Source organism: Staurois parvus, unplaced genomic scaffold (genome assembly GCF_062004578.1).
Source record: "Staurois parvus isolate SC_StPar_1 unplaced genomic scaffold, SC_StPar_1.0 ptg000575l, whole genome shotgun sequence".
Lineage (NCBI taxonomy): Eukaryota > Metazoa > Chordata > Amphibia > Anura > Ranidae > Staurois > Staurois parvus.
Genome location: NW_028318371.1, coordinates 3,906,539 through 3,930,850, shown reverse-complemented (window position 1 = coordinate 3,930,850; position 24,312 = coordinate 3,906,539). Strand labels below are relative to the sequence as shown.

Sequence of the window (24,312 nt, the reverse complement as noted above, 5' to 3'; positions counted from 1 at the left end):
ATCTCTACATCTGGAGTTTGCATGGACTGTCCAAGCAGGAACCCAGTACCACCACATGAGCATTTATATTAGATTTTCAACTCTGGTGGTCTATATTTACAGTGGCCTAAGAAGCAATATTACTACATTGATCCAACAGGATAAACTATTCAGTGACATTACAATATTACACATGTGGACAGGGGCGGACTGACAACTCATGGGGCCCCCGGGCAATAGGGGATCATGAGGCCCCTGTGTCCTTGCCCAAACTCAAAAAATCCTATGAAAAAGGTACCAGGGGCATCTAATGGGGCCCCCTACTGACCCCGGGCCCTCGGGCAGTGCCCGAGTTTCCAAATGGTCAGTCCACCCCTGCGTGTGGAAAATATGTATGCACCATATTTCTAACCTGGTTGAATTAGATTGTAAGCTCGAAAGAGCAGGGCCCTCGATCCCCTCATGTTTTGCATTGTATTGGTATTGTTCTGTCACATGTTCTGTCCCCCTCTGTAATGTACAGCGCTGAGCGAACTATTGGCGCTTTATAAATACTGTATAGTAATAATAATAATTATCCTTGTAGAGTTCAATGGAGACATACACTGATACAGGTGCTTGGATGGTGTTTATTTGCTGTTTTCTACATATAAGTTGGATTGAACATAACCTGGATTGAACATTTCATTTATAACACTTTTGTCTGGTCTATGGGCAGATTTGAAGACATGTCCACAGTTTGTCTCTCTTGCAATCCTATGTATTTTGTATGTAACTATTTATATATGAGCGGGGCCCAACTGATTTTTATAATATTGTTTTTAAACAGTTTGGACAGATGAAAAAAAAACATGCAAAAGTGTTAATTGTGTTGTATTATTATTATTATACTTGTATATTGAGGTCCATCACAAACCCCTATGATGAGGTCCATCACAAACCCCTATGATGAGGTCCATCACAAACCCCTATGATGAGGTCCATCACAAACCACTATGATGAGGTCCATCACAAACCCCTATGATGAGGTCCATCACAAACCCCTATGATGAGGTCCATCACAAACACCTAAGATGAGGTCCATCACAAACCCCTATGATAAGGTCCATCACAAACCCCTATGATGAGGACCAACACAAACCCCTATGATGAGGACCATCACAAACCCCTATGATGAGGTCCATCACAAACCCCTAAGACGCTTTTTTCATAACAAGTTACTTGGTAGGTAATGCTCGGGGCACGGCACATAGCTTAGCATTAGACACAACATCACGTTTATTAGCATGCAGCCATTTGGAGTCCCGACGCTCATCTCCTGGGGGCAGCTTGAAGGTGAATTTCTTGAGCAGAGCAGAGAGGAGAAGGAAGAGCTCCATTCGGGCCAAACCCTCTCCGGGACAAACACGCTTTCCTGTAGAAGAGTTGAGGTTGAGGAAAATGAGGCAGCGTTATGAATCCACACAAACAACATGGCTGTTTTACTCTGTTTAATATTTTATCAAATGCATCAAAGATTTGCTCATCTCAGATTAGTAACACAGATTATAATGACACTAATTGTAAATACAATATTTGTTAGAAATAATGTGCACAAGGTTGTAGAATCAATGCAGAACAAGAACTGAGGAGGGAATCCCCAGATTAATGTATGGATTCACCAATCCAATAGTTTGTAAACTGTTGGAGGGGATGATAAAGGACCATATCTAAGAATTTGCTGATGAAAAAAAAGTATCATTAGCGGTAACCAGCATGGCTTTATGAAAGATTATTCTTGCCAGACCAACCTGTTAACATTCTATGAGGAAGTGAGCTGTAATCTGCATAGAGGAAAGCCGGTGGATGTAGTGTATCTAGATTTCACCAAAGCGTTTGACATGATACCCTATAAACGCTTAATGTGCAAATTGAGGTCTGCTGGCATCAACAATAGTGTATATACCTGGAGAGAAAGTTGGTTGCAGGGGCAATGCAAAGGCTGGTGATAAACAGCATACCTTCTGAATAGTCAGGAGTTGTGAGTGGGGTGCCCCAGGGCTCTGTCCCGGGACCAATTCTGTTTAACTGGTTTATAAATGATATAGAGATTAGTATATATACACTATATTACCAAAAGAATTGGGACACCCTTCCAAATCATTGGATTCAAATGTTCCAATCACCTCCATGGCCACAGGTGTACAAAATGAAGCCTCTAGGCATGCAGACTGCTTCTACAAACATTTGTGAAAGAATGGGTCGCTCTCAGGAGCTCAGTGAATTCAAGCATGGTCCCGTGATAGGTTGCCACCTGGGCAATAAGTCCATCCATGACATTTCCTGGCTACTAAATATTCCGCTGTCAACTGTTAGTGGGATTATAACAAATTGGAAGCAACTGGGAACAACAGCAACTCAGCCACCAAGTGGTAGGCCACGTCACATGACAGAGCGGGGTCAGCGCATGCTGAAGTGCACAGTGCGCAGAAGTCGCCAACTGTCTGCAGAGTCAATAGCTAAAGACTTCAAAACTTGGTGTGGCCTTCAGATTAGCACAACAGTGCGTAGAGAGCTTTATGGAATGGTTTTCTATGGCCGAGCAGATGCATCCAAGCCTTACTTCACCTAGTGCAATGCAAAGTGTCAGATGCTGTGGTGTAAAGCACGCCGCCACTGGACTCTAGAGCAATGGAGATGTGTTCCCTGGAGTGACGAATCACACTTCTCTGTCTGAAAATCTGATGGACATGTCTGGGTTTGGTATTCGACAAGAGAACAGTAGTTGCCTGACAGCATTGTGCCAAGTGTAAAGTTTGGTGGAGCGGGGGTTATGGTGTGGAGTTGTTTTTCAGGGATTGGCCCCCTAGTTCCAGAGAAGGGAACTCTTAAGGTGTCAGCATACCAAGACATTTTGGACAATTTCATGCTCCCAATTTTGTGGGAAGAGTTTGGGGATGGCCCTTTACTGTTCCAACATGACTGCGCATCAGTGCACAAAGTAAGGTCCATAAAGACATGGAGAAGCCAGTTTGGGGTGGAGGAACTTTACTGGCCTGCACAGAGTCCTGACCTCAACACCACCACAGAACACCTTTGGGATGAATTAGAGCGGAGACTGCCTGACCTCACAAATGTGAGTGTAAAGGCAGGCGGCCCAATATTTTTGGCAATATAGTGTATTTTTCAGTGTGTTCACATACAGTCCTTTTGAAGAATTCCCATTTTTAGTCTGTGTTCATTGATCCCAATATTCCCTCCAAGTCCTAGAGAACAGCCTCATCCTTGTAAAATTTGCTCTACTTAAGCTGAGTGTTTTTATCTTTCCAGTATGTGCTCGTTGTTTACAACTAACATTAAATGAAATCATGTTATGGTCACTGCTACCCAGATTTTCTTTTATATGAACTTTAAGCTCTGTATGGTTTCAGATTAACAGGTCCAGCAGAGCATTATTCCTAGTTGGGGCCTCTATGAACTGTACCATAAAATTGTCCTGTAGTAACTTTATACATTTTTTCCCTTTAACTGGTTCTGCAGTGCCATTACGCCAGTTAATTTTGGTGTAGTTAAAACCCCCCATTATTATCATCACTGTCTCAGCCCTTGCAGCCCTTTCTATCTGGGCAAGGAGCTGAGTCTCCACCTCCTCATTAACATTGGTTGGCCAATAAAGAACTCCAACGATTACCTTTGTAGTATGCACCCCCATGTGCAGTTCCACCCATAATGCTTCAGCCTCATCACACTCTCCATCAACCAGGTCCTCTTTCACACTCGCTCTGAGATCACTTCTCACGTAGAGACACTACCACCTTTCCTATTTACTCTGTCTCTCCAAACGAGAGCATAGCCAGGAATATTAATGGCCCAGTCATGTGAAGAATGAAGCCAAGATTCAGCAATATCAATTCATTCATAGTTCCTTTTGTGCACCAAAGCTTCCAACTCACCTATTTTACTTCTGGTATTGGTGAACACACACTTGAATTCATTGTCACATTTTGCACACGCATTTTGCATATTTGACACACTCTGGACCTGGCAGCAGCATGAGGAGGCGGTACGGGGGCCCATGACAGATTACGGGCCTGGCAGCAGCATGAGGAGTCGGTACGGGGGCCCATGGCAGATTACGGGCCTGGCATGGTATTGGTGAACACACACTTGAATTCATTGTCACATTTTGCACACGCATTTTGCATATTTTTTCTTTGAGTACAATTTCCAATGGTTGTTTGTAACATGGGTACCTCTTTATCACCTGCCATAGCCCTCCTCCTATCTTTACCCATTCCACCCACCAATAGGGACTGACCCCTGTCAGACCTGTCTGCCCCATTGTAATCTAATTCTCCCTCCCCCCTCAATCCTAGTTTAAATACTCCAGCTTTCTCATAAACCAACCTCTCCCCTAGCACAGCAGACCCCCCCCCCCCTCCATTTAGGTGCAAACCATCTCTAGCATATAGGTTGTACCCCAATGTCAACTCAGCCCAGTGCTCTACAAACTCAAATCTTTCCCTCTTACAACAGGTTTTTAGCCATGCATGGAGTGCTCTAATCTCCCCGTCTTTCCTGTGTTGTGCATGGCACAGGTAATATTTCATAGGATATCACTTTGGAGGTCCTTCCCTTCAACTTGCAGCCTAGTTTTTTAAAATTGACTCTTAATGAAGCCTCCACCTTCCATGTATTCGGTGATGGGTTCCAACATGGACCAAGACAGCTGGGTCATGCCCAGCCCCACCCAGTAATTTATCAATCAGGGCCACCACATGCCAAACCCTGGCACCAGGGAGAAAGCAAACCATTCAGCTGAAGTGATCCTTACGATAGATTACTCGGAGTCCTTCTGATTATAGAATCTCCTATTATCACCAAATGTCTAGGAAAAATTATAGGCAACAGGATGACATCATTTCCTGGATGAGAAATAGAAGGGTTCATTCCTTGTCTGGCTCCTTGTCTTTTCAGGACAATGTAATAGGTCTGTTTAAAGCCCATATCCCAACAATCTGATATTCATCTTCACAATCCTCCCGTCACTCCTTCTGTTGGTCACCACAAAATACCCAGTGCTTCCAAGTATGAAGAAGACATGATCCACGCCTGTGATGCAGTCCTTGGGACTAGTGACTAATAACTAGGCCAGAACACTGTCACATGGTTGAGGGATGACATCAGCATCCCATGTAAGCTGCAGCAATGGATATTCTGCAGGATGAATGACAGTGGAAGGACTGGCAATGGAGCACTGTGAAGGTGGTAAGGGGGAAGTATAAGGTGGTTGAGGGTGTTTCTTTTCCCTAAGTGGGCAAGGCAACAAGGTCTCTTTAAAAACAGGGCTTGACAACATTTGCTTAGAATCTAGAAGCTAGCTAAAAAATTTAGGAGCCAGGTTTTTTTAGCGTAACGTGGGTTGTCAGCGCCCGCGACTTCACACAATGCAATTTGCCTGGTGACAATCACAGCAAAACTGCACCACGTTGTAGGCCCTATTGAAAATAATGGCACCTGAACCTGCATTTTGCTATCACAAAAATTTTACTGCGATTATAAAACTCCCAGGTGTGAATAGAGCCACCCTAGTTCACACATATTGTACGTGATTCTGGACCGGTTCTGAAACTCACAGGTTCGCATGTCAGGCTAGATTTTTGTGTTCCTATTGAGGTAGTTCACAAAGATACGATCCACACGCATTGTATTTTGAGTGCCATCATGAACAGGGTCCTGTGCGAGAGTGGTGCAGTCCAGACTCGCAAGTGATAAGAGTACAGTGGCATGCGGAGATAAGTGTTCACATAGGAATGCTATTGACAGGAGTTTTTGCGCTGAAGCCTATGGGGCACGGCTTCCAGCTGAAGCCTATGGGGCACGGCTTCCAGCTGAAGCCTATGGGGCACGGCTTCCAGCTGAAGCCTATGGGGCACGGCTTCCAGCTGAAGCCTATGGGGCACGGCTTCCAGCTGAAGCCTATGGGGTGCGACTTCCCCTTTGAAGTCTATGGGAGGCAGTATGTGAAGCCAGGTGCCAGGAGGCAATTTCTAGTAGCCATGGTGAACTGGCGCCTGGGATTTGTCGAGCTCTGCTTTAAAAACTCTACAAGAAGCAGGGGCGGACTGACAACTCATGGGGCCCCCGGGCAATAGGGGATCATGGGGCCCCTGTGTCCTTGCTCAAACGCAAAAAAGCCTATGAAAAAGGGGCCAGGGGCATCTCATGGGGCCCCCTACTGACCCCAGGTCCTCAGGCAGTGCCCGAGTTTCCAAATAGTCAGTCCGCCCCTGACAAGAAGTCAGATTTTCAGACACTTGTGTGATATATTTCTATGTATTTCAGTGAAGAAATTGTTTACTTTACCCCAGCCTGGCACTGACAGAATAATGTTTTGGATTTCTTACCGGCTGAGAATGGCATGAAGGCCACCCGATTGCGGAACTGGCCCTCCTCATCCAGGAAGTGTCCAGGATTGAACCTTTCTGGTGTTTCCCATTGAGAGGGGTCATTAAGCACCGATGTCAGGAATGGGATGATGATGGCGCCCTGGTAAAGGAGAGACTCACTATTATACATGAGAACAATCACATTATACATTGTACAAGCTCAATGCCAATTAAATCATGTGAATGTCTGTGTGAAAATGTAACTTATTTATCTAGCAGTAAATGTTGGAATAATGAGGAAGAGTATAGTAACGAGGAGTATTAGGTGCCCGAACAGGAAGAGGATTGTTTTTCATAAGCTTTTCTACACAACAGTAGAATACATTCTGCTAACATAAAATATTAAAAGAAAAACTCAGAATGAACCGGCTGCATGATATAATAATAATTGGCCAAGTGCAGTACAAGTAAGTGGTCATTTTTCTGGCAGGCAGAAATACATCATTTGCCTACTCCTATATGCCTACTCCCATACCATACAACTTTCCTCCTCCATACAGATTTTATTGATTTTAGTTGCTTTTTCTATTTTTAGCTGTGTCACATCACTATTTTCCTTATTATTTGCACACTCTTGCATAAACACGGGCTGACGTATATCACAGTCGTATACCTTCGGGATGATGTATCCACGGAACTTGATATCATTGGTCACAGCATGGAAGAGAGCAGTTGGTGCCAAATCTAGAACTCTCTGCATTTCATGGATGACGGCATTGGTGTACGGCAGTTGAGGTCTGTCTTCAATTCCAGGTAGACGCAATGACTGTGTCACCTCATCAATTTCCTGTTGAACCTTTGCTGAAATATAAAAAGGAGGTGGCTGTGAGTTCCTAAAAACATCTAGGGAATTGGTAGACATTTCGAAAAAAAAAAAAAAAAACTGCACAGAGCTGCAGGAGATGGCTGGTTGTTTGATAGCTTCATGGAGACAACTGATGGAGTTGAGTGTTGCAAAGTACTGGGCAACTGTATAGGATAAGTGGTACTCATCCGTAATCACCCAACATTGCAATAGTGTGCTCCCCTTCTTTCTCAAGGCTTCAGCTAGTACTGGCAAGCATTGGACAACAAACTCCATGCTCTATTCATGTGCATGGCAACACTTCGATCCACCAGTTGTCTCCATGCAGCCATCAAATAACTGGTCTTCTCTTGCAATGCTGTGCACTTGTTGGCCACGTAGTGGTCAATGAAGAATGTGACCAGTGGGTTCCATGAGACTTGTAGGTATAAAGAACATTTTGTTTAGGTTCTTAATCTTCACTTAAACATCTTAAATGGTTCACTAAAGAGGTATGTAGGATAGAAAGAGAGAAAAATCAGCCTATAGGAGAAACAGGAGATGTAGCTGATAGAGAAGTGTATAAAAATAGCCAAAAGAAAGCCAAACACATTATCAGAGCTGCCAAGGTACAGAAAGAGGAGGAATTGGCCAAACCTATTAAGTTGGAGATAAAACCTTTTTTAGGTACTTCAGCGATGGAAGGAAAAATTTACAATGGGATCACTAAAATGAGAACTGGGCACAACACTTACAGTTGTGTTCAAAATAATAGCAGTGTGTTGAAAAAAGTGAATAACGCTCAAAATCCTTCTAATAGCTTTTATTTCCATCCACACAAATGCATTGGGAACACGACACATTCTATTCCAAATCAAAACATGAAGAAAAATAGATCAAATTTGTGTTGTTCCTCTAAAAAAATTGAAGAAAAGTGAATATTAGACGGTTCAAAAAAAAAAAAAAAAAAAAAAAAAAAAAAAATCGCAGTGTTTGTATTCTTCTTTACAAACTCAAACATTCACTATATAAACTGAAAAATGTTTGAAGATTTTGCTTTCCTTTGAATGACTTCATGAATATTTGGTTGTAGTCGCACTGTTTCTGAGAACTGCTGTACATCTGTGTTGCATGGAGTCACCCAACTTCTGGCCCCTGTGATCAGGTATTCCAGCCCAGGATGATTGGACGACATTCCACAGTTCTTCTCCATTTCTTGGTTTTGCCTCAGAAACGGCATTTTTGATGTCACCCCACAAGTTTTCTATTGGATGAAGATCCGGGGATTGGGCTGGCCACTCCATAACGTCCATCTTGTTGGTCTGGAACCAAGATGTTGCACGTTTACTGGTGTGTTTGGGGTCGTTGTCTTGTTGGAACACCCATTTCAAGGGCATTTCCTCTTCAGCATAAGGCAGCATGACCTCTTCAAGTATTCTGATGTATTCAAACTGATCCATGATCCCTGGTATGCTTGCACCACCATGCTTCACTGTCTTCACAGTGTACTGTGGCTTGAATTCAGTGTTTGGGGGCCGTCTGACAAACTGTCTCCGCCCACTAGACCCAAAAAGAACAATCTTACTTTCATCAGTCCACAAAATGTTCTCCATTTCTCTTCAGGCCAGTCAATGTGCTCTTTGGCAGATTGTAACCTCTTCAGCACATGTCTTCTTCCCAACAGTGGGACTTTGCGGGGACTTCTTGCAGATAGCTTGGCTTCACATAGGCGTCTTCTAATTGTAACAGTCCTCACAGGGAACGTCACACCTTCTTTCATCTTCCTGGAGCCGATTGTTGGCTGAGTCCGCGCCATTTTGGCTATTCTTCTATCCATTCGAATGGTAGTTTTTCGCTTTCTTCCACGTCTTTCAGGTTTTGGTTGCCATTTTAAAGCATTTGCGATCATTTTAGCTGAGCAGCCGATCATTTTCTGCACTTCTTTATATGTTTTCCCCTCTCCAATCAACTTTTTAATCAAGGTACGCTGTTCTTCTGAACAATGTCTGGAACGACCCATTTTCCTCAGAATTTCAGAGAGAAATGCACTGTAACCAGCATGTACAACATTTGCTGCCTTCCTTCCTTAAATAAGGGCAATAATTGCCACCTGTTTTTCAAAGAATGAATGACCTCACTAATAGAACTCCACACTGCTATTATTTTGAGCATGCCCCTTTCAATGAGTGATTTAATGACACAGAATCAGCAGCATGCATGTCATGACTGTTGGGTCTGTTGGATTTCTATTACTCTACTACACCTGCTAGGAAATTATTTGCCATATAGAAATATCATTTCTACTAAAAACAGTAATTGATCCGGTTAGTGATGTCTGACTGCTATTATTTTGAACACAACTGTATGTTCAGTGAGGCCTGGATGTAGCAAACCATTTAAACAATTACTTCTGTTCAGTCTTCCCAGTCAGAAATCATATTAGTTCTTAGTCCTCATGCACACGGGACGTTTTTATAGTGGCTGTTTGTGGCTTTTGGAGTTTATCTACAGCCGGTGAACTCCCAGCATGTTATCCTATGTATCTATGCACACATAGGTTTTAATCAGCATTTTTTGGTTGAAACACCCCTCAGAATTAGTGGGTTTCTAGAGCATTTTGTTTAGCTGTAAAAACACTCTAACGTGGCAAAACTGCGTTTTTGGACCTTTTTTTTAGCGAAAAATATTTTTTTCTGTGTAAAAAAAATGGTAAAAATTGCTAAATGTGGAAAAATGCAGCTAAATGCTAATGCAAAAACACTAACAAAAACCGCTGAAAAACTATTTTACACAGCTAATGCTGCCAGCGTTATTACACTGCCCAGTGTGCATGGGGCCTAATAATGATGGTTCATTTTTAGGATTTCCGGAGGCAGAGGTAGCAGAGGAACTGACTCGGTTAGAGCTTAATAAAGCAATGGGCCGTGATGGATCATCCCAGAGTTCTGAGAGAACTTTGAGGTCTAGTTGCTGAACCATTAATGGATCTTTTTAATCAATCTCTTCTAAGAGGAAAAGTTCCCCATGACTGGCAGACAGTTAATATTGTACCTATCCACAAGAAGGGCAGCGAGGTACAAGGTGACAATTACAGGCCAGTGAGTTTAACATCGGTACTAGTCAAGTTAATGGAATCACTCCTGAAAAGAAGGATCAATGATCACTTAAAAACACACAACATGCTGGACCCAAAGCAGCATCGCTTTACTGGTGGCAGATCATATCAGACTAATCTAACTAATTTTTTTTTTACTATATTACCAATATGCTGTGGACACAGCCTACCCTAGCTAAGCATTTGATACAGTTCCGCATAAAGATCTAATACAAAAGTTGTGCTTATCCCTTGGGTGGTTCAGTGAATACACATGTAGTACCCTCCTAGTTAGCTAGGGGGAGCTAGTTAGGTTTTTTAGTTAGAAAAGCTGAGCAGCAGCTTGGGTGATAGTCAGCTGGGTCAAATGTAGGTCAGGGCTGAGAGGCTCTGCAGATCACTGCCTTGATGCCTCCCCCTGCTCTAGAATTTTGGAGAAGATTCTAGAAGCAGTGAGCGGGAATGAGGAGGGGCTGGTCTGCCTACTGAAGGAACTCTGGACAGTCCCCAAGCAGGAGGCTTGGCATGGGTCCAGCCCTTAAGTGTGACTGAGCCTACTCAGCAGCAGCAGAGTTCGGGTGGAAGATGTGAGGAAGCCCACATTGAAGTAGTCTACCTACAGGCAGGAAGATGGAAAGGAGGATCGCTCATCCTCACTGGCCCCCAAAGCGAGCACCACCTGTAGAGCCAGGAAAGGAGTCGGCCAGCAGAAGACCTAAAGGCAGCCAACTACCTACACCAGCTCACAAGAGAGTGATTGAGTGAGTAATCCTACACCTCCCGGGCCAGTTAAGGGGAAGACAGCACGCTGGTGGGAAACCTCATTAGCTCATTACCGGGACTGTTCAACTTACTGTGGTAGGCACTGGACCACCTTGCCCAGGGATTCCTTCAGGCAGCCAGATAAGAGAATGATTTATCTACGGTGGTATACCAGAGAGGCTGGAGAACTCTCCAAATACTTATGTACATGGGTTTTTTTTAGTTTTTTACTTTTAATAAATTGTAAAGATTTCAAAACTTTTCCTATTGTCATTATGGGGTATTGTTTGTAGAATGTTGGAGGAAAAAAATGAATTTAATCCATTTTGGAATCAGTCTGTAACAGAACAAAATGTGGCAAAAGTTCAGCGCTGGGAATACTTTCTGGATGCACTGCAGTGCTACACACAACTGGCTAAATGATAGATACCAGAGTGTGGTTGTAAAGAGGGTTCATTCAGAACAGAGACCACTCACTACTGGTGTAGAACAAGGCTCTGTACTAGGTGCTGTTCTATTTAATCTATACAGTATATAGGTAATATAACTAGAGGATTGGTGGGTCAGCTGTATCTGTTTGCTGATGATATCCCTGAAGGTCCTGATTGTAGCAATATGTTATATGCTGTGTATGGCCTCTAAGGGTCTCACTACTTAGATACTGGTACAACTGTGTTATTGCCTCTTTGGTTGTAGTTCTAGGCAGACACATGTCAAATGGCAGCTATGAGCACCTAATAAAGATGTCTGCTAGTAACTACAGTGTGTGAGCATCTGAGCAGGATCCACTAACAGAACATGGTGGCAGCTGGGCACTGAACCTCTGAATAGCAAGTCTTCTGTCTACAAATACAGATTGTGTGACACTAGAACTGTACAGAGAATCAGCAACTGTAAGTACAGAGTCCCTATCAGACTGCACTATGGAGAGTGGCCTGAAACCCCCTCAGAGACTGAATGTCACTTCTTCCAATCTCTCACAGACATGGAGACACTGGAAGGAAGAGTTTACTCTGTATGTGGACCTGACAGTGGCACCCAGAGATGAGCAGAGGGAAGTAAAGCTGTTTTATTACTTGATTGGGGAAAAAGGCAGAGAACTAGCCGAGACCCTGCTCACAGACAGCATGGCACTGACAGACATACTGCAAGCATTTGATAAGCACTGTGACCCCAAAAAGAATGAGACAGTGGAGAGATACAAGTTCTTCTCAAGGAATCAGGAGATTGGGGACAGTGTGGACAGATATGTGACAGAGCTGAGGAGACTGGCTGCAACCTGTGGATTTGGGGACATCAGGGACTCCCTTATCCGAGACAGGATAGTGTGTGGCATCAGAGACTCTCACCTCAGAGAAAGATTACTGAGGGAGGAAGAGCTGGCTTTGGAGAAATGTATACAAATCTGCAGGGCTGCTGAGCTGACTAAAGACAGGCTGAAGATGGAGGGCACCAGTGATGTCTCAGTACATGCACTATCTGTGAAAGGCAGAGCAAGGTCCAGGCTCCCTGTGAGCTCAGTCCAGTGTAAATACTGTGGCAAAAGACATGAAAGAGACAAAGAGAAATGTCCAGCGTATGGGGAGTCCTGCAGGACTTGTGGCAAGATGAACCACTTTTCAGCTGTGTGCAGATTCAAAACCAGAAAACAGTACAGACAAGTCCACACAGTGACCCAGGACACAGACGAGGACAGCACAGAGGGCATCACATGGCTGCAGCTGCAGTCTGCAACAGAGAACCTCAATGTAGTCAAACAGCCAGTAGCCAATGATGCAAAGCAGCTCTTTGCCATATTTATGGTGGATGAACAGCCCATAAGATTTCAGCTGGATTGTGGAGCAAGCTGCAATGTCATTCCATTTACTCTGCTTAACAAACAGGTTCCCATTGAGCCCACTGATAAGGTACTGGTCATGTACAACAAAAGTGTTCTGAAACCCATGGGAACATGCAAGCTAAATTTAAGAAATCCACGTAACAGAAAGAGCTACAGAGTGGAGTTTACTGTGTTGCAGGAGGACGATCACATTCCTTTGCTGGGAGTTAAAGCAGTTCAGGCTATGGACTTAATAAAGGTGCAGTCCCATAACATCATGGCTCTGGAAGTTTCTGAGAATACTCAAAATCCTAAACAAAAGGCAGAATACATTTTGGATTTTCACCACATAAAAACAGAGTATGCTGATTTATTTGAAGGTGATGGGTGCCTAGAAGGTAAATACAAACTAGAAATTGATCATACAATACAGCCTACCAGACTGCCTACAAGAAGAGTACCTGTAGCCTTAATGCAACCGCTTAAAGAGGAACTGCAGGATTTGCACAGCAGAGGTATGATAGCACCAGTACAGGAAAGCACAGACTGGATATGCAGTTTGGTGATAGTGAAAAAACCATCAGGCAAGTTAAGAATATGCATTGATCCTAAGCCACTGAACAAGGCCCTTAAAAGAAATCACTATCCAATGCCAACAATAGAAGATATTCTACCAGATCTATCAAAGGCTAAAATATTTTCGGTATGTGATGTGAAAAATGGGTTCTGGCACGTGGAACTGGATAACGAATCAAGTTTATTAACAGCATTTTCTTCCCCATTTGGACGCTATAAGTGGCTTAGAATGCCAATGGGAGTAAGCCCGGCTCCAGAAGTGTTCCAACAAAAATTGATGCAAGCTTTGGAAGGACTGTCTGGAGTAAAAATAATAGCAGACGATATACTAATAGTTGGGGAAGGTGATGATCTAGCATCCGCAACAAAGGATCACGATAAAAAGATGATACAATTCTTAGACAGATGTAGAAAAAAACAAATCAAACTGAACCTGGAAAAATTCAAACTAAAAATGACAGAAGTACCATATATTGGACATCTTCTTACCTCAAATGGTGTTAAAGTCGATCCAGAGAAGGTGAGGGCAATACAGGACATGCCGACACCTACAGATATACGTGGAGTACAACGATTCCTGGGCATGGTGAATTATCTTTCCAAATTTTGCAAACATTTATCAGACATGTGTGAGCCACTGAGACAGCTAACTCACAAAGACGTACTCTGGGAATGGACAGAAAGCCATGAAACTGCTTTTCAGTCAGTGAAAAATGCTATTGCAGACGCAGCAACGCTAAAATATTTTGATCCAGATCAAGCAGTGGTAGTACAATGTGATGCCTCAGAAACCGGCCTTGGAGCCACACTAATGCAGGATAAACAGCCAATCACATATACAAGCAGAGCGTTAACTCTAACAGAGCAAGGATATGCTCAAATCGAGAAGGAACTACTAGCGGTAGTATTCGGGTTAGAGAAATTTCACCAGTACACCTACGGAGACAAGTGGTGGTGCATTCAGATCACAAGCCTTTAGAAAGTATTACAAAGAAGCCACTACTGAATGCCCCAAAAAGACTGCAGCGTATGCTGTTAAGGCTTCAGAAATATGATTTTAACATTTGTTACTGTCCAGGAAAGGATTTACTGATTGCAGATGCCCTAAGCAGAGCTTACTTACCCATCACAAATGAAGAAGAAAAAGACATTGAAAGCATCAATATGTGTGAATATCTGTCTGTCTCAAAAGACAGACTGAAACAAATACAGACCGGCACAGCGGAAGATAAAAGTCTACAGATCCTAAAGACGGTCATCTTGAAGGGATGGCCAAAACACAAGCAGCATGCTCCAATGGAGGTTTCTCCATTTTTTCACATAAGAGATGAACTCTCTGTGCAGCATGGAATCATCTTTAAAGGAGAAAGGGCTGTCATACCAAAATCCCTTAGAAGAGACATTATAGAAAGATTGCACTCGACTCACTTAGGTGTAGAAGGATGTCTACGTCGTGCAAGAGAATATGTTTATTGGCCTGGAATGAATGACCACATAAAAAACTTTATAGCACAGTGTGAAATATGTGCATCGTGCAATGATAAGCAACCGAAAGAGACATTGCAACCACATCCAATTCCAAACAGACCATGGTCAAAAGTAGGAACAGATCTGTTCACGTGGAACGACAAGGAATATCTGGTAACTGTGGACTATTTTTCCAACTTCTGGGAGATAGACTACTTACAGGACACAAGGGCCAAAACAGTAATTAAAAAACTCAAGGCCCATTTTGCCAGATATGGCATTCCGGATATTGTGTTCTCTGACAACGGCGCTCAATTTACATCGGAAGAATTCAAAAAATTCAGGGAGAGGTGGGAATTTGAGCACCAGACATCATCTCCTGGATATCCACAGAGTAATGGTAAAGCCGAGTCAGCAGTAAAAACAGCCAAAAGACTCATGCAAAAGGCAAAACAGGCAGGTACAGAGATATACCTGTCTATACTGGACCACAGAAACACACCCACACAAGGCCTAGACACCAGTCCAGCACAGCGGCTTATGAGTAGACGTACAAGGACTCTCCTACCAACTGCAGGTCAACTACTAAAGCCAAAGCTTGTGGGCAATGTTAAAGCCAAACTAACGAAGAATCAAGATAGGCAAGCTTTCTATTATAATAAATCTGCAAAAGATCTGCCTGTTCTCCAGAGCAATGAAAATGTATGGATTCAGCCAATAGGCAAATATGACAAACACTGGAAAAAAGCGAAGGTTGTACAGAAATTGGGACCACGGTCCTATGAAATTATAACAGAGGAAGGAAGAAGATGGAGGAGAAATCGGAGACATCTGAGAAAAACACAAGAAGGAGATGATACAGGGCCCTGGGAACAGTATATGGACACTCAAAGCGATGAGACTATGAATACCAGCAACAAAGAAACAGGGACTGCTGAGGAGCATAGGGAGGTCTCTAGGCAGAGAGAGACAGTCCCAGAAAATAGACTGCCAGAATCAGAAGAACACCAAGATTTCTGTGAAGAAACCTCATATGTTACACGAGCTGACAGAACAAGCAGAAAGCCGTCTCACCTCAAGGATTATATTTAACTTGTAGCTATGTTCTACTTCACCATTTTGTGTTTGTTATATTTCATTGTTCTTTTATTTAAAAGAGAAAGGATGTAGCAATATGTTATATGCTGTGTATGGCCTCTAAGGGTCTCACTACTTAGATACTGGTACAACTGTGTTATTGCCTCTCTTTGGTTGTAGTTCTAGGCAGACACATGTATAATGGCAGCTATGAGCACCTAATAAAGATGTCTGCTAGTAACTACAGTGTGTGAGCATCTGAGCAGGATCCACTAACAGAACACTGATTCCTCTATATAGATCTTTATATCACTAGAGGGGTCACCAGCAGGAGGAAGGAGGTCCTGATTCCTCTATATAGATCTTTATATCACTAGAGGGGTCACCAGAAGGAGGTCCTGATTCCCCTATATAGATCTTTATATCACTAGAGGGGTCACCAGCAGGAGGAAGGAGGTCTTGATTCCCCTGTATAGATCTTTATATCACTAGAGGGGTCACCAGCAGGAGGAAGGAGGTCCTGATTCCCCTGTATAGATCTTTATATCACTAGAGGGATCACCAGCAGGAGGAAGGAGGTCCTGATTTCCCTATATAGACCTTTAGTTAGACCTCATATAGAGTACTGTATCCAATTCTGGGGACCTCACTTACAAAAAGATATTGATAAGAGATCCAGAGATGGGGAACCAATATGGTGAAAGGTCTGAGGGATAAATCATATCAGGAGAGGAACTTCATATGTATAGTCCAGGGGCGGACTGACCATTTGGAAACTCAGGCACTGCCCGAGGGCCCGGGGTCAGTAGGGGGCCCCATGAGATGCCCCTGGTACCTTTGTCATAGGCTTTTTTGAGTTTGGGCAAGGATACAGGGGCCCCATGATCCCCTATTGCGCAGGGGCCCCGTGAGTTGTCAGTCCGCCCCTGGTATAGTCTGAATCATTTAAATACAGCAAGGGGTTGAATAAGGTACAGGAGGGCAGGATTTTAAATATGAAGAACACGGGGACACGACCTCAAACTAGATGTGGGAACATTCAAAACTAACCTTAGAAAGAATCTTTTTACCAAAAGAGTAGTTGATACTTGGAATAGACTTCCAGCAAAGGTAGGAAGTTAGCCAAGCACAAGTCCATTCAAACATGCTTGGTACAGTCATAGATCTATACTCAGATGAAAAAATTATATAAAACAAAAAAAATCCAAAACATGTATAAATTTAAACAAAATGGGGCTGACTTGATGGACCACTTGATCTTTTTTTCTGCTTTTCTATGTTTCTGTGTCTTTTCGGAGCACTGCCTGGGTTAACATTATTAACTCAAAAGTTGAACTGCAGCCATTTTATTCTTTGTGGTGAAGTGTTGGATGAAGTGTGTAAGGGTTGGAATATCTGACAGACAAACATAAGAGATCATAGTGAATTCTGCGAGGGTATTATTGATCTTACCCTGGACATCAGGATAGTGAGCCAAGAAGATCAGGCAGAATGTCAGGGTGGTAGCGGTGGTGTGAGAACCTGCTGCTAACAGATCCACCGCCATGGCCATCAGGCTGTCATCACAAAAATCTGGGTCCTTTTCATTCTCCACCTGAGAAGACAGAAGGGGGAATAACATCAGGAGGCATAAGCAACACGAATGAGTCACATACTACAGCAGGTTGCCATGGCATGACAGTACAATATATACACACTATATAATTTTTTTAAGCACCCTGCAAAAATAATATTTCATATATAAATCTGAACAGGTAAGTATTAAAAAAAAAAAAAAAAAAATGAGATATATATATATATATATAATTTTTTTTTTTTTTTTAAATTATTATTTATTTTTATTTTTTTAAATACTTACCTGTTCGGATTTCTTTATGTTGAGAAACTATGCCCAGCTATAGCTCATGTGCCTGGTCCTGGGTCTTTATGGCGTGCCGATGTTCCATCAGTGAGGGACAAGGAAACATAAAACCCAGAAGTGTGTCTGCAGTTCTTTAACTGAGCAAATAAAGGTCTCACTACCCACCAGACAACTACAAAAATCGATCAATTTTTATTTTTTTGTAGTGTTTTATCAAAAAATTGGCGATAAAGTTGTGGAGAGGAGAAGAAAGGGAAGGCAATATGCTGTGGTAAGGAAAGGGAATAGAGGGGGAGAATTAGAAGAGACGATAATTAGATGAAGGGGGGGAATAAAGAAATAGGATGATTAGAAGAAAAGAAATGAGGAGAGTAGGGGAGATGGGAGAGGAGGAAAAGGAGAGGAGGGGAAAGAAGAGGAGAGGTAAGTGTTGGAATACAGTGTTCCTGTATTTTGTGCAACAACTACATCAGTATTCACTAGAGATATATTCTTCAACCAGCAGATGGCAGTGTTTATAAGTTTGTAGCTGCATCCATGGTATATTTTGTGCAACATAATAAAAGAAAATGGCCAGTAACACAGCTGTAACAAAAGTTTTCATTTGCAAATCTGACAAACCAGAACTACCAATCTTGGAAATTCAATATGAAAATGCAGCTAATAAGAGATGGTACAGTCTTTGCCAAAAATATTGGCACCCCCCCCCCCCCCCCCCATTTCTGTCAGATAATGCACCACTTCGTCCAGAAATGTGTTGCAATCATAAATGTTGCGGCATTCTCATGTTCACTTTTTTGTGTCATACCAATACAAGTAAAGAAATAGAGAAACAAAAAGCCAAATCTACAACATTCCACACAAAACTCCAAAAATGGACTGGAGAAAAATATTGGCACATTCTTAAAACTAAGAAATAATTGCATCCCAAGTTTGTGATGCTCCTGTAGTTTGTAGTTAAACTCATCTGTATCAATGACCAGGCACTGACAATATAGAAATCACATTTGCAACCAGTTAAAATGGTGAAAAATGGCCTCCACCTTTCTGTTGTGTGTCTCTGTGCCAAACGGGGCATGAAGAAGAGAAAGAGCAGAGAATTTGAGAATAAAAATTGTGGAAAAGCATGGACAACCTCAAGGTTACAAGTCCATCTCCAGAGATCTTAATGTTCCTGTATCCATTGTCAAGTTTACAGCCCATGGCACTGTATCTAATCTCCCTGGACATGGACAGAAGAGAAAAATTGATCAAAGATTGCAACAAAGAATTGTTTGACTGGTGGATAAAGAACCTTGATCAACTTCCAGGGTACAACTGTTACAGCTCTCACTATACATTGCTATCTGAATGAAAAGGAAAACTATGGTAGGAGACCCAGGAGGACCCCACTGTGGACACAAACATAAAATCCAGGTTGGAAGCAAAAATCCTTTTAGTAGAATGTGCTGTGGACAAAGAAAATTCCAGCTTTTTGGTAAAGCCCATCATTCTACTGTTTTCAGAAAAAACAATGAGACCTTTAAAGAAAGGAATGCAGTCCCTTCAGTCACACATGGTGGGGGGTCATTGATGCTTTGGGGTTGCTTTGCTGCTTTAGGCACTAGATGTCTTGACCACGTGCATGGTATTTTGAAATCTGAAGACTACCAAAGAATTCTAGGGTACAATGTATGGCCCAGTGTCAGAAAGTTGGGTCTCCGTCAGAGGTCATGGGTCTTCCAGCAGGACAATGACCCAAAGCACACGTCATAAAGCACAGAAAAGGTTTCAGACAAATTGCTGGAGAGGACTAAACTGGCCAGCAATGAGTTCAGATCTCAATCCCATAGAGATCCTGTGGAGAGATCGCAGAACAGCAGTTGGGAAAAGGAACTCTTCCAATCTGAGAGACCTGGAGCAGTTGGTGAAAGAAGAGCGCTCAAATTCCAGTAGAGAGGTGGAAGAAACTCATTGATGGTTACAGGAAGCCATTAATTTCAGTTTTTTTTTTCCCAAGTGATGTGCTGCCAAATATTAAATTGAGAGTGCCAAAAATGTTGTCTAGTCCATTTTTGGAGTTTTGCATGGAATGTGTCAGATTTGGCTTTTTGTTTCTCCACTTTTTTGTATCATACCAAATACAAACAAAAGAAACATGAGAACGCCGAAACATTTGTAATTGCAACAGTTTTCTGTGTGAAGTGGTGCATTATCTGACAAATGCAGGAAGGGACAATATTTTTGGCCATGACTGTATGTGGAAAAGTATAAAATTAAGTCAGGCCATAACACTCTTCAGGAGGAGTGGATAGAGACAGATCAGAAAGCTCAGAGTACAATGTCTCTTAAATATATGTATGATTTGATCATCTTCTACGCCAAGTATGAAACTGCTAAAGAAATGTGGGAAGGATTACAAAAGCTGCATGAAAGAGCTAATCTCAGCAATAAATTGTTTTCGATCATACCAAACCAAGCTGATGAAAAGTCAGGACATGCAGGATTACATAAGGAACACCATAGAAATGGTTTAACGCCTGTGAGGTATTGGAGAAGAAATAAAGATTTTCATGTTGCAGCACTATCACTTTTAGAGGTTTACCAGAAAAGTTATGAAACTCTTGTCACAGCACTTTATGCATATCCAAATAATGGACAGACAATGGAATGTGTAAGGGCAAGCTGTGGATGAATATAAGTGCAAAACAGCATTAATAGTAACGGTGCTTCTGTGGCAAGGTCTGCTTTAAAGATGAAAAATGTAAATAAAAAACAGTAACATGCAACAAAAAACACTTGATTGCTACGTGTGCAAAAAACAAGGTACTTTAAAAGCAGATTACAGAATCTGGAAAGCTGGAATGCAAAATCAAACTAAACTGCAAAAGGTCAAAAGTGTGAAGGAAGAAAATTATTTTTCTTCAGATAATGAATGTTTTTCAATCCAAAAAGTTGCACCTCATCTTTGCAGGTGTAGCTCCCTCCTAGGTAGTTAGGGGGAGATAAATCCTAATTGACAGTCAGGGGCTGAGTAGCAGCCCAGGTGCAATAGTCAGAAGGTTACATTTGGGTCAGGAGATGAGGCTCTGCAGACCAGCCTTCTGGAATTTCCCCCTGCTCTAGATCTTTGGAGATGGATCTGAAAAGTGGCTGGTTTGTACTCTTAGGTGATCCTGGCTAATTCCCAATAGGAGGCTTGGCAAGGGGCCAGGGCAACCCTTTAATGTGACTGAGCCTGATCAGCAGCAGGAGAGTTCAGGTGGAAGAGAGAGAGAAGGATTTGAGGCTGGGGGGCAGGAAACTGTGAGGAGGCCCAGGTGGAAAGGGGCTCACCTGCAGACAGAGGACCTTGGAAGGTGGAAAACATTGGACTTCACCTGCCCCCTGAAAGAGGACCACCTGTGTGGCAGGAAAAGAGCGGTCAAGCAGAAGACCTGGTAACAGACATCGACCCTCCGGCAACACCGAAGAGGGACCAAGTGATTAAACCTGAACCGCCTGAGCCAGTAAGGGGAAATTAGTACTCTACTGGGGAAATGGATTTACCATATTACCTGAGACTGTTTCATACTGCAGTGGATCTCCTGCCCAGGGATTCATCTAGTACAGCTGGATGAGGAGAGGAGTCATCTGGGGTGGTACTACAGGAGATGCTAGCTAGCTCTCCAGAAGAGAAACTTTGCTGTAAAGACTTGTACATAGTTGCTAAGGAGTTTTCCTCAGTTGCCATTCCTTGGGCATCCCATACACCCCTTTACGCCATCCAAGTTCTAAACCCTTCAATAAGAAAAACTTCAAAACAAGGACTGGTTACTGTCGCCTACTGCAAGTCTGAGTGAAGGAAAGGTGTGTTGCCTGGCTGTGCAGGGCTATAGGGGGACCCAAATATCTTGCAACTTTTAAGGGGTGGTGCTACACAGGCATGGTGTGTTTATTCACCTTGACCAGAGTAAAAACAGAAAAAAATCACCATAGCTAATGGGCAAATAATGGAATCGGGACAGTAAAGAAAACCATCTCCTATTCCTTCTATTTCCCAGAGTGTCCCTGCTCTAGAAACTAATCGTTTATCAGTGAAGAAGCTCACAAAACCAAAGCAATGTAGTGACCTTCCGAGACGACAGTTGTGCCATCACAAAAAGGGGGATATCTTACTTACAAAGGCTAAAATTACAGATGAACTATATCAACTGAAATGCAATGATGTGGTTAATACTACCAAGGAGGATAAACATTCAAACTGCATTCACACATGGCACAGAGAAACTGGGCACAAAACTCCTGCAATAATAAAGAAATGAACTGAGAATGGAAGTGGAATAAAAATTAGTCCACGTGATCAAACAATGAAATGCACCAGCTGTATAAAAAGAAAAATGTAAGAAAGTGCCAAAGAAACTTGAACTACATTTGGATTACGTAAGCAACAAATTTGGCAAATTGCAGAATGTATTGTGCACAGACAATGGAGATGAATACACAGGTGATAATACACAGACGATTCTCAGATTCTTAGTCCTTACATGCATTACACCTCACTTGCTTCAGCCCGAAGGCATAAAGAGAAGTCACTGTATAATTTGAGACGTCGCACATTCGCAGTCCAGGCACAGTCCTTGGGAAGCTCCACAGCAGGCCCTAAGATAGGGTTCCTGAGAAGGGCAGATTAAACAGGCATCAATCTACCCCTGTGACAGACTTCCATCACTGGCCACCACCGCTCCATCTCCTGAACTGGCTGCTTCTCCTTCCTTGCATAGATGTTACTTTCCTGCTGACTTGACCCTCACTGTAATGTTACAGTTCATTCCCCATTAGCATTCACTGCAGGAGTGCACACTCATTCTCTTCTCATCAAGTGATCAGACCAGACATTGTTGAAAAAAAAACAAAAAAACTTGCTTTACTGAAAAAGGCATCTTTACATTTTATGTAGTGGTATCAATACAGTCCAGCAACAGAGTAGTTTTTTACATATTGATGGTTACTTAGAAGGTTTCTTTATTAACAAACACTTAACATTCAGTATTCTACTGGGAACATAAGCTATGGCTTTGCCTATGGCAGTGGTGTACCACTGAATTATGACACCTCCCACTAGTAACGATTCGGCTTCTTCCTCCAGTCTCATGTTTGGGTCCCACCAAGGGTTACTCCACCGTGCTGAGGAGTGACTACATCTCTATGGTATGGGCTGTCACATGCTTTCCATAAAACCAAAAGTCCAAAAGGAACCAATTCCTTCCATCTATTTACCCTCTGACAGGAAATGACATAATCCCAAGGCCAACGCACCAGCGGTCACAGTTAACGCCAACAATTCCGGTTCGTAATTCCATAACTCACATTACAAATACAAACAGTTTGCATCTGTCTACAGTCCCCTCTGTTAAATGCAGTACGTCCCCATACTTATAATATGATGTTCATATATGTCAGTGAACATCAGGATACACAAGGAAACATGACGTTTCCCATCAGTACTGGGACAAGGTCATCTAGCATCCAGGGCAAAAGATGCCAAACTGTGCCTCTGCTCCCCCCTTCATGATGTGCAAGCTTAGGAGATCCTACACCCAGCAGTCACTTTCTTGTCAAAATCCCTGCCACTGTCCCTACTCCTGTCACTGGCTCCCACAATGACACAGGGCAAACCCTTTCAACATCTGGAAACAAAGGCTGGTGTCAAATCCCTCAGGTTTTGGCTCGGGATCTGAGTGGGAAGCTTCCATGGTACCCTAACAAATAACCTCAGTTTATATAACATTGGCATATCTGGTAGGGTGGTGAGTATATGACACCATAAAGAACCATTCAAAGCAATCCCCAAGATTTCATCCTCTCCACTAGAACCTATTAAATTCACACCACCAGGGCTGGTGCCAGACTATTGTGTGCCTTAGGTAAAACCAGCGACTTGCACCGTCACAAACCCAACCCCACAAAAAAAAAAAATAAAAAAAAATAAACTTTAACTGTAGCTTTACTTCACCCTTCCTAGCACACATCCTCTTTTCCCTCAAATGTTTCACGCTGGCACAAATACTCTCCCCCAAATCCCCCCTCCTAGCACAAATTTGCCCCAAATGCCCTCTTTCACAAATCCCCCCAATCCCCTCTCCTAGCACAAATCCCCCCTAATCCCTCCTCCTAGTACAATCCCCCCTCCTAGAACAAATTCCCACCTCCCCAATCCCCTCTCCTATCACAAATTCCGCATCCCCTCTCCTATCACAAATCCCCCCCCATCCCCTCTCCTATCACAAATTCCCCCCCCCATCCCCTCTCCTATCACAAATCCCCCCCCCCCATCCCCTCTCCTATCACAAATCTCTTCCCATCCCCTCTCCTATCACAAATATCTCCCAATCCCTTCTCCCATCCCAAATCCCCCCCCAGCCCCTCTCCTATCACAAATCCCCCCATCCCCCGTCATCACAAATCCCCTCCATCCCCTCTCCTATAACAAATCCCCCCCCCAAT

General features: G+C 42.9%; 1 protein-coding gene across 1 annotated transcript in view; it reads right to left on the bottom strand.

Moving 5' to 3' along the window:
* Window positions 1-590: 590 nt before the first annotated feature.
* LOC149450354 (cytochrome P450 2C20-like) overlaps window positions 591-24,312 on the bottom strand; it is a 52,875-nt gene continuing 29,153 nt past the window's right edge. The window contains exons 7-10 of the mRNA XM_089692052.1: window positions 17,439-17,580; window positions 7,021-7,208; window positions 6,366-6,507; window positions 591-1,393 (exon numbers count right to left, since the gene is read on the bottom strand). Of these exons, the coding sequence (XP_089548178.1) occupies window positions 1,197-1,393; window positions 6,366-6,507; window positions 7,021-7,208; window positions 17,439-17,580 (669 nt within the window). The 3' untranslated portion in view covers window positions 591-1,196. The remainder of the gene's footprint in view (window positions 1,394-6,365; window positions 6,508-7,020; window positions 7,209-17,438; window positions 17,581-24,312) is intronic.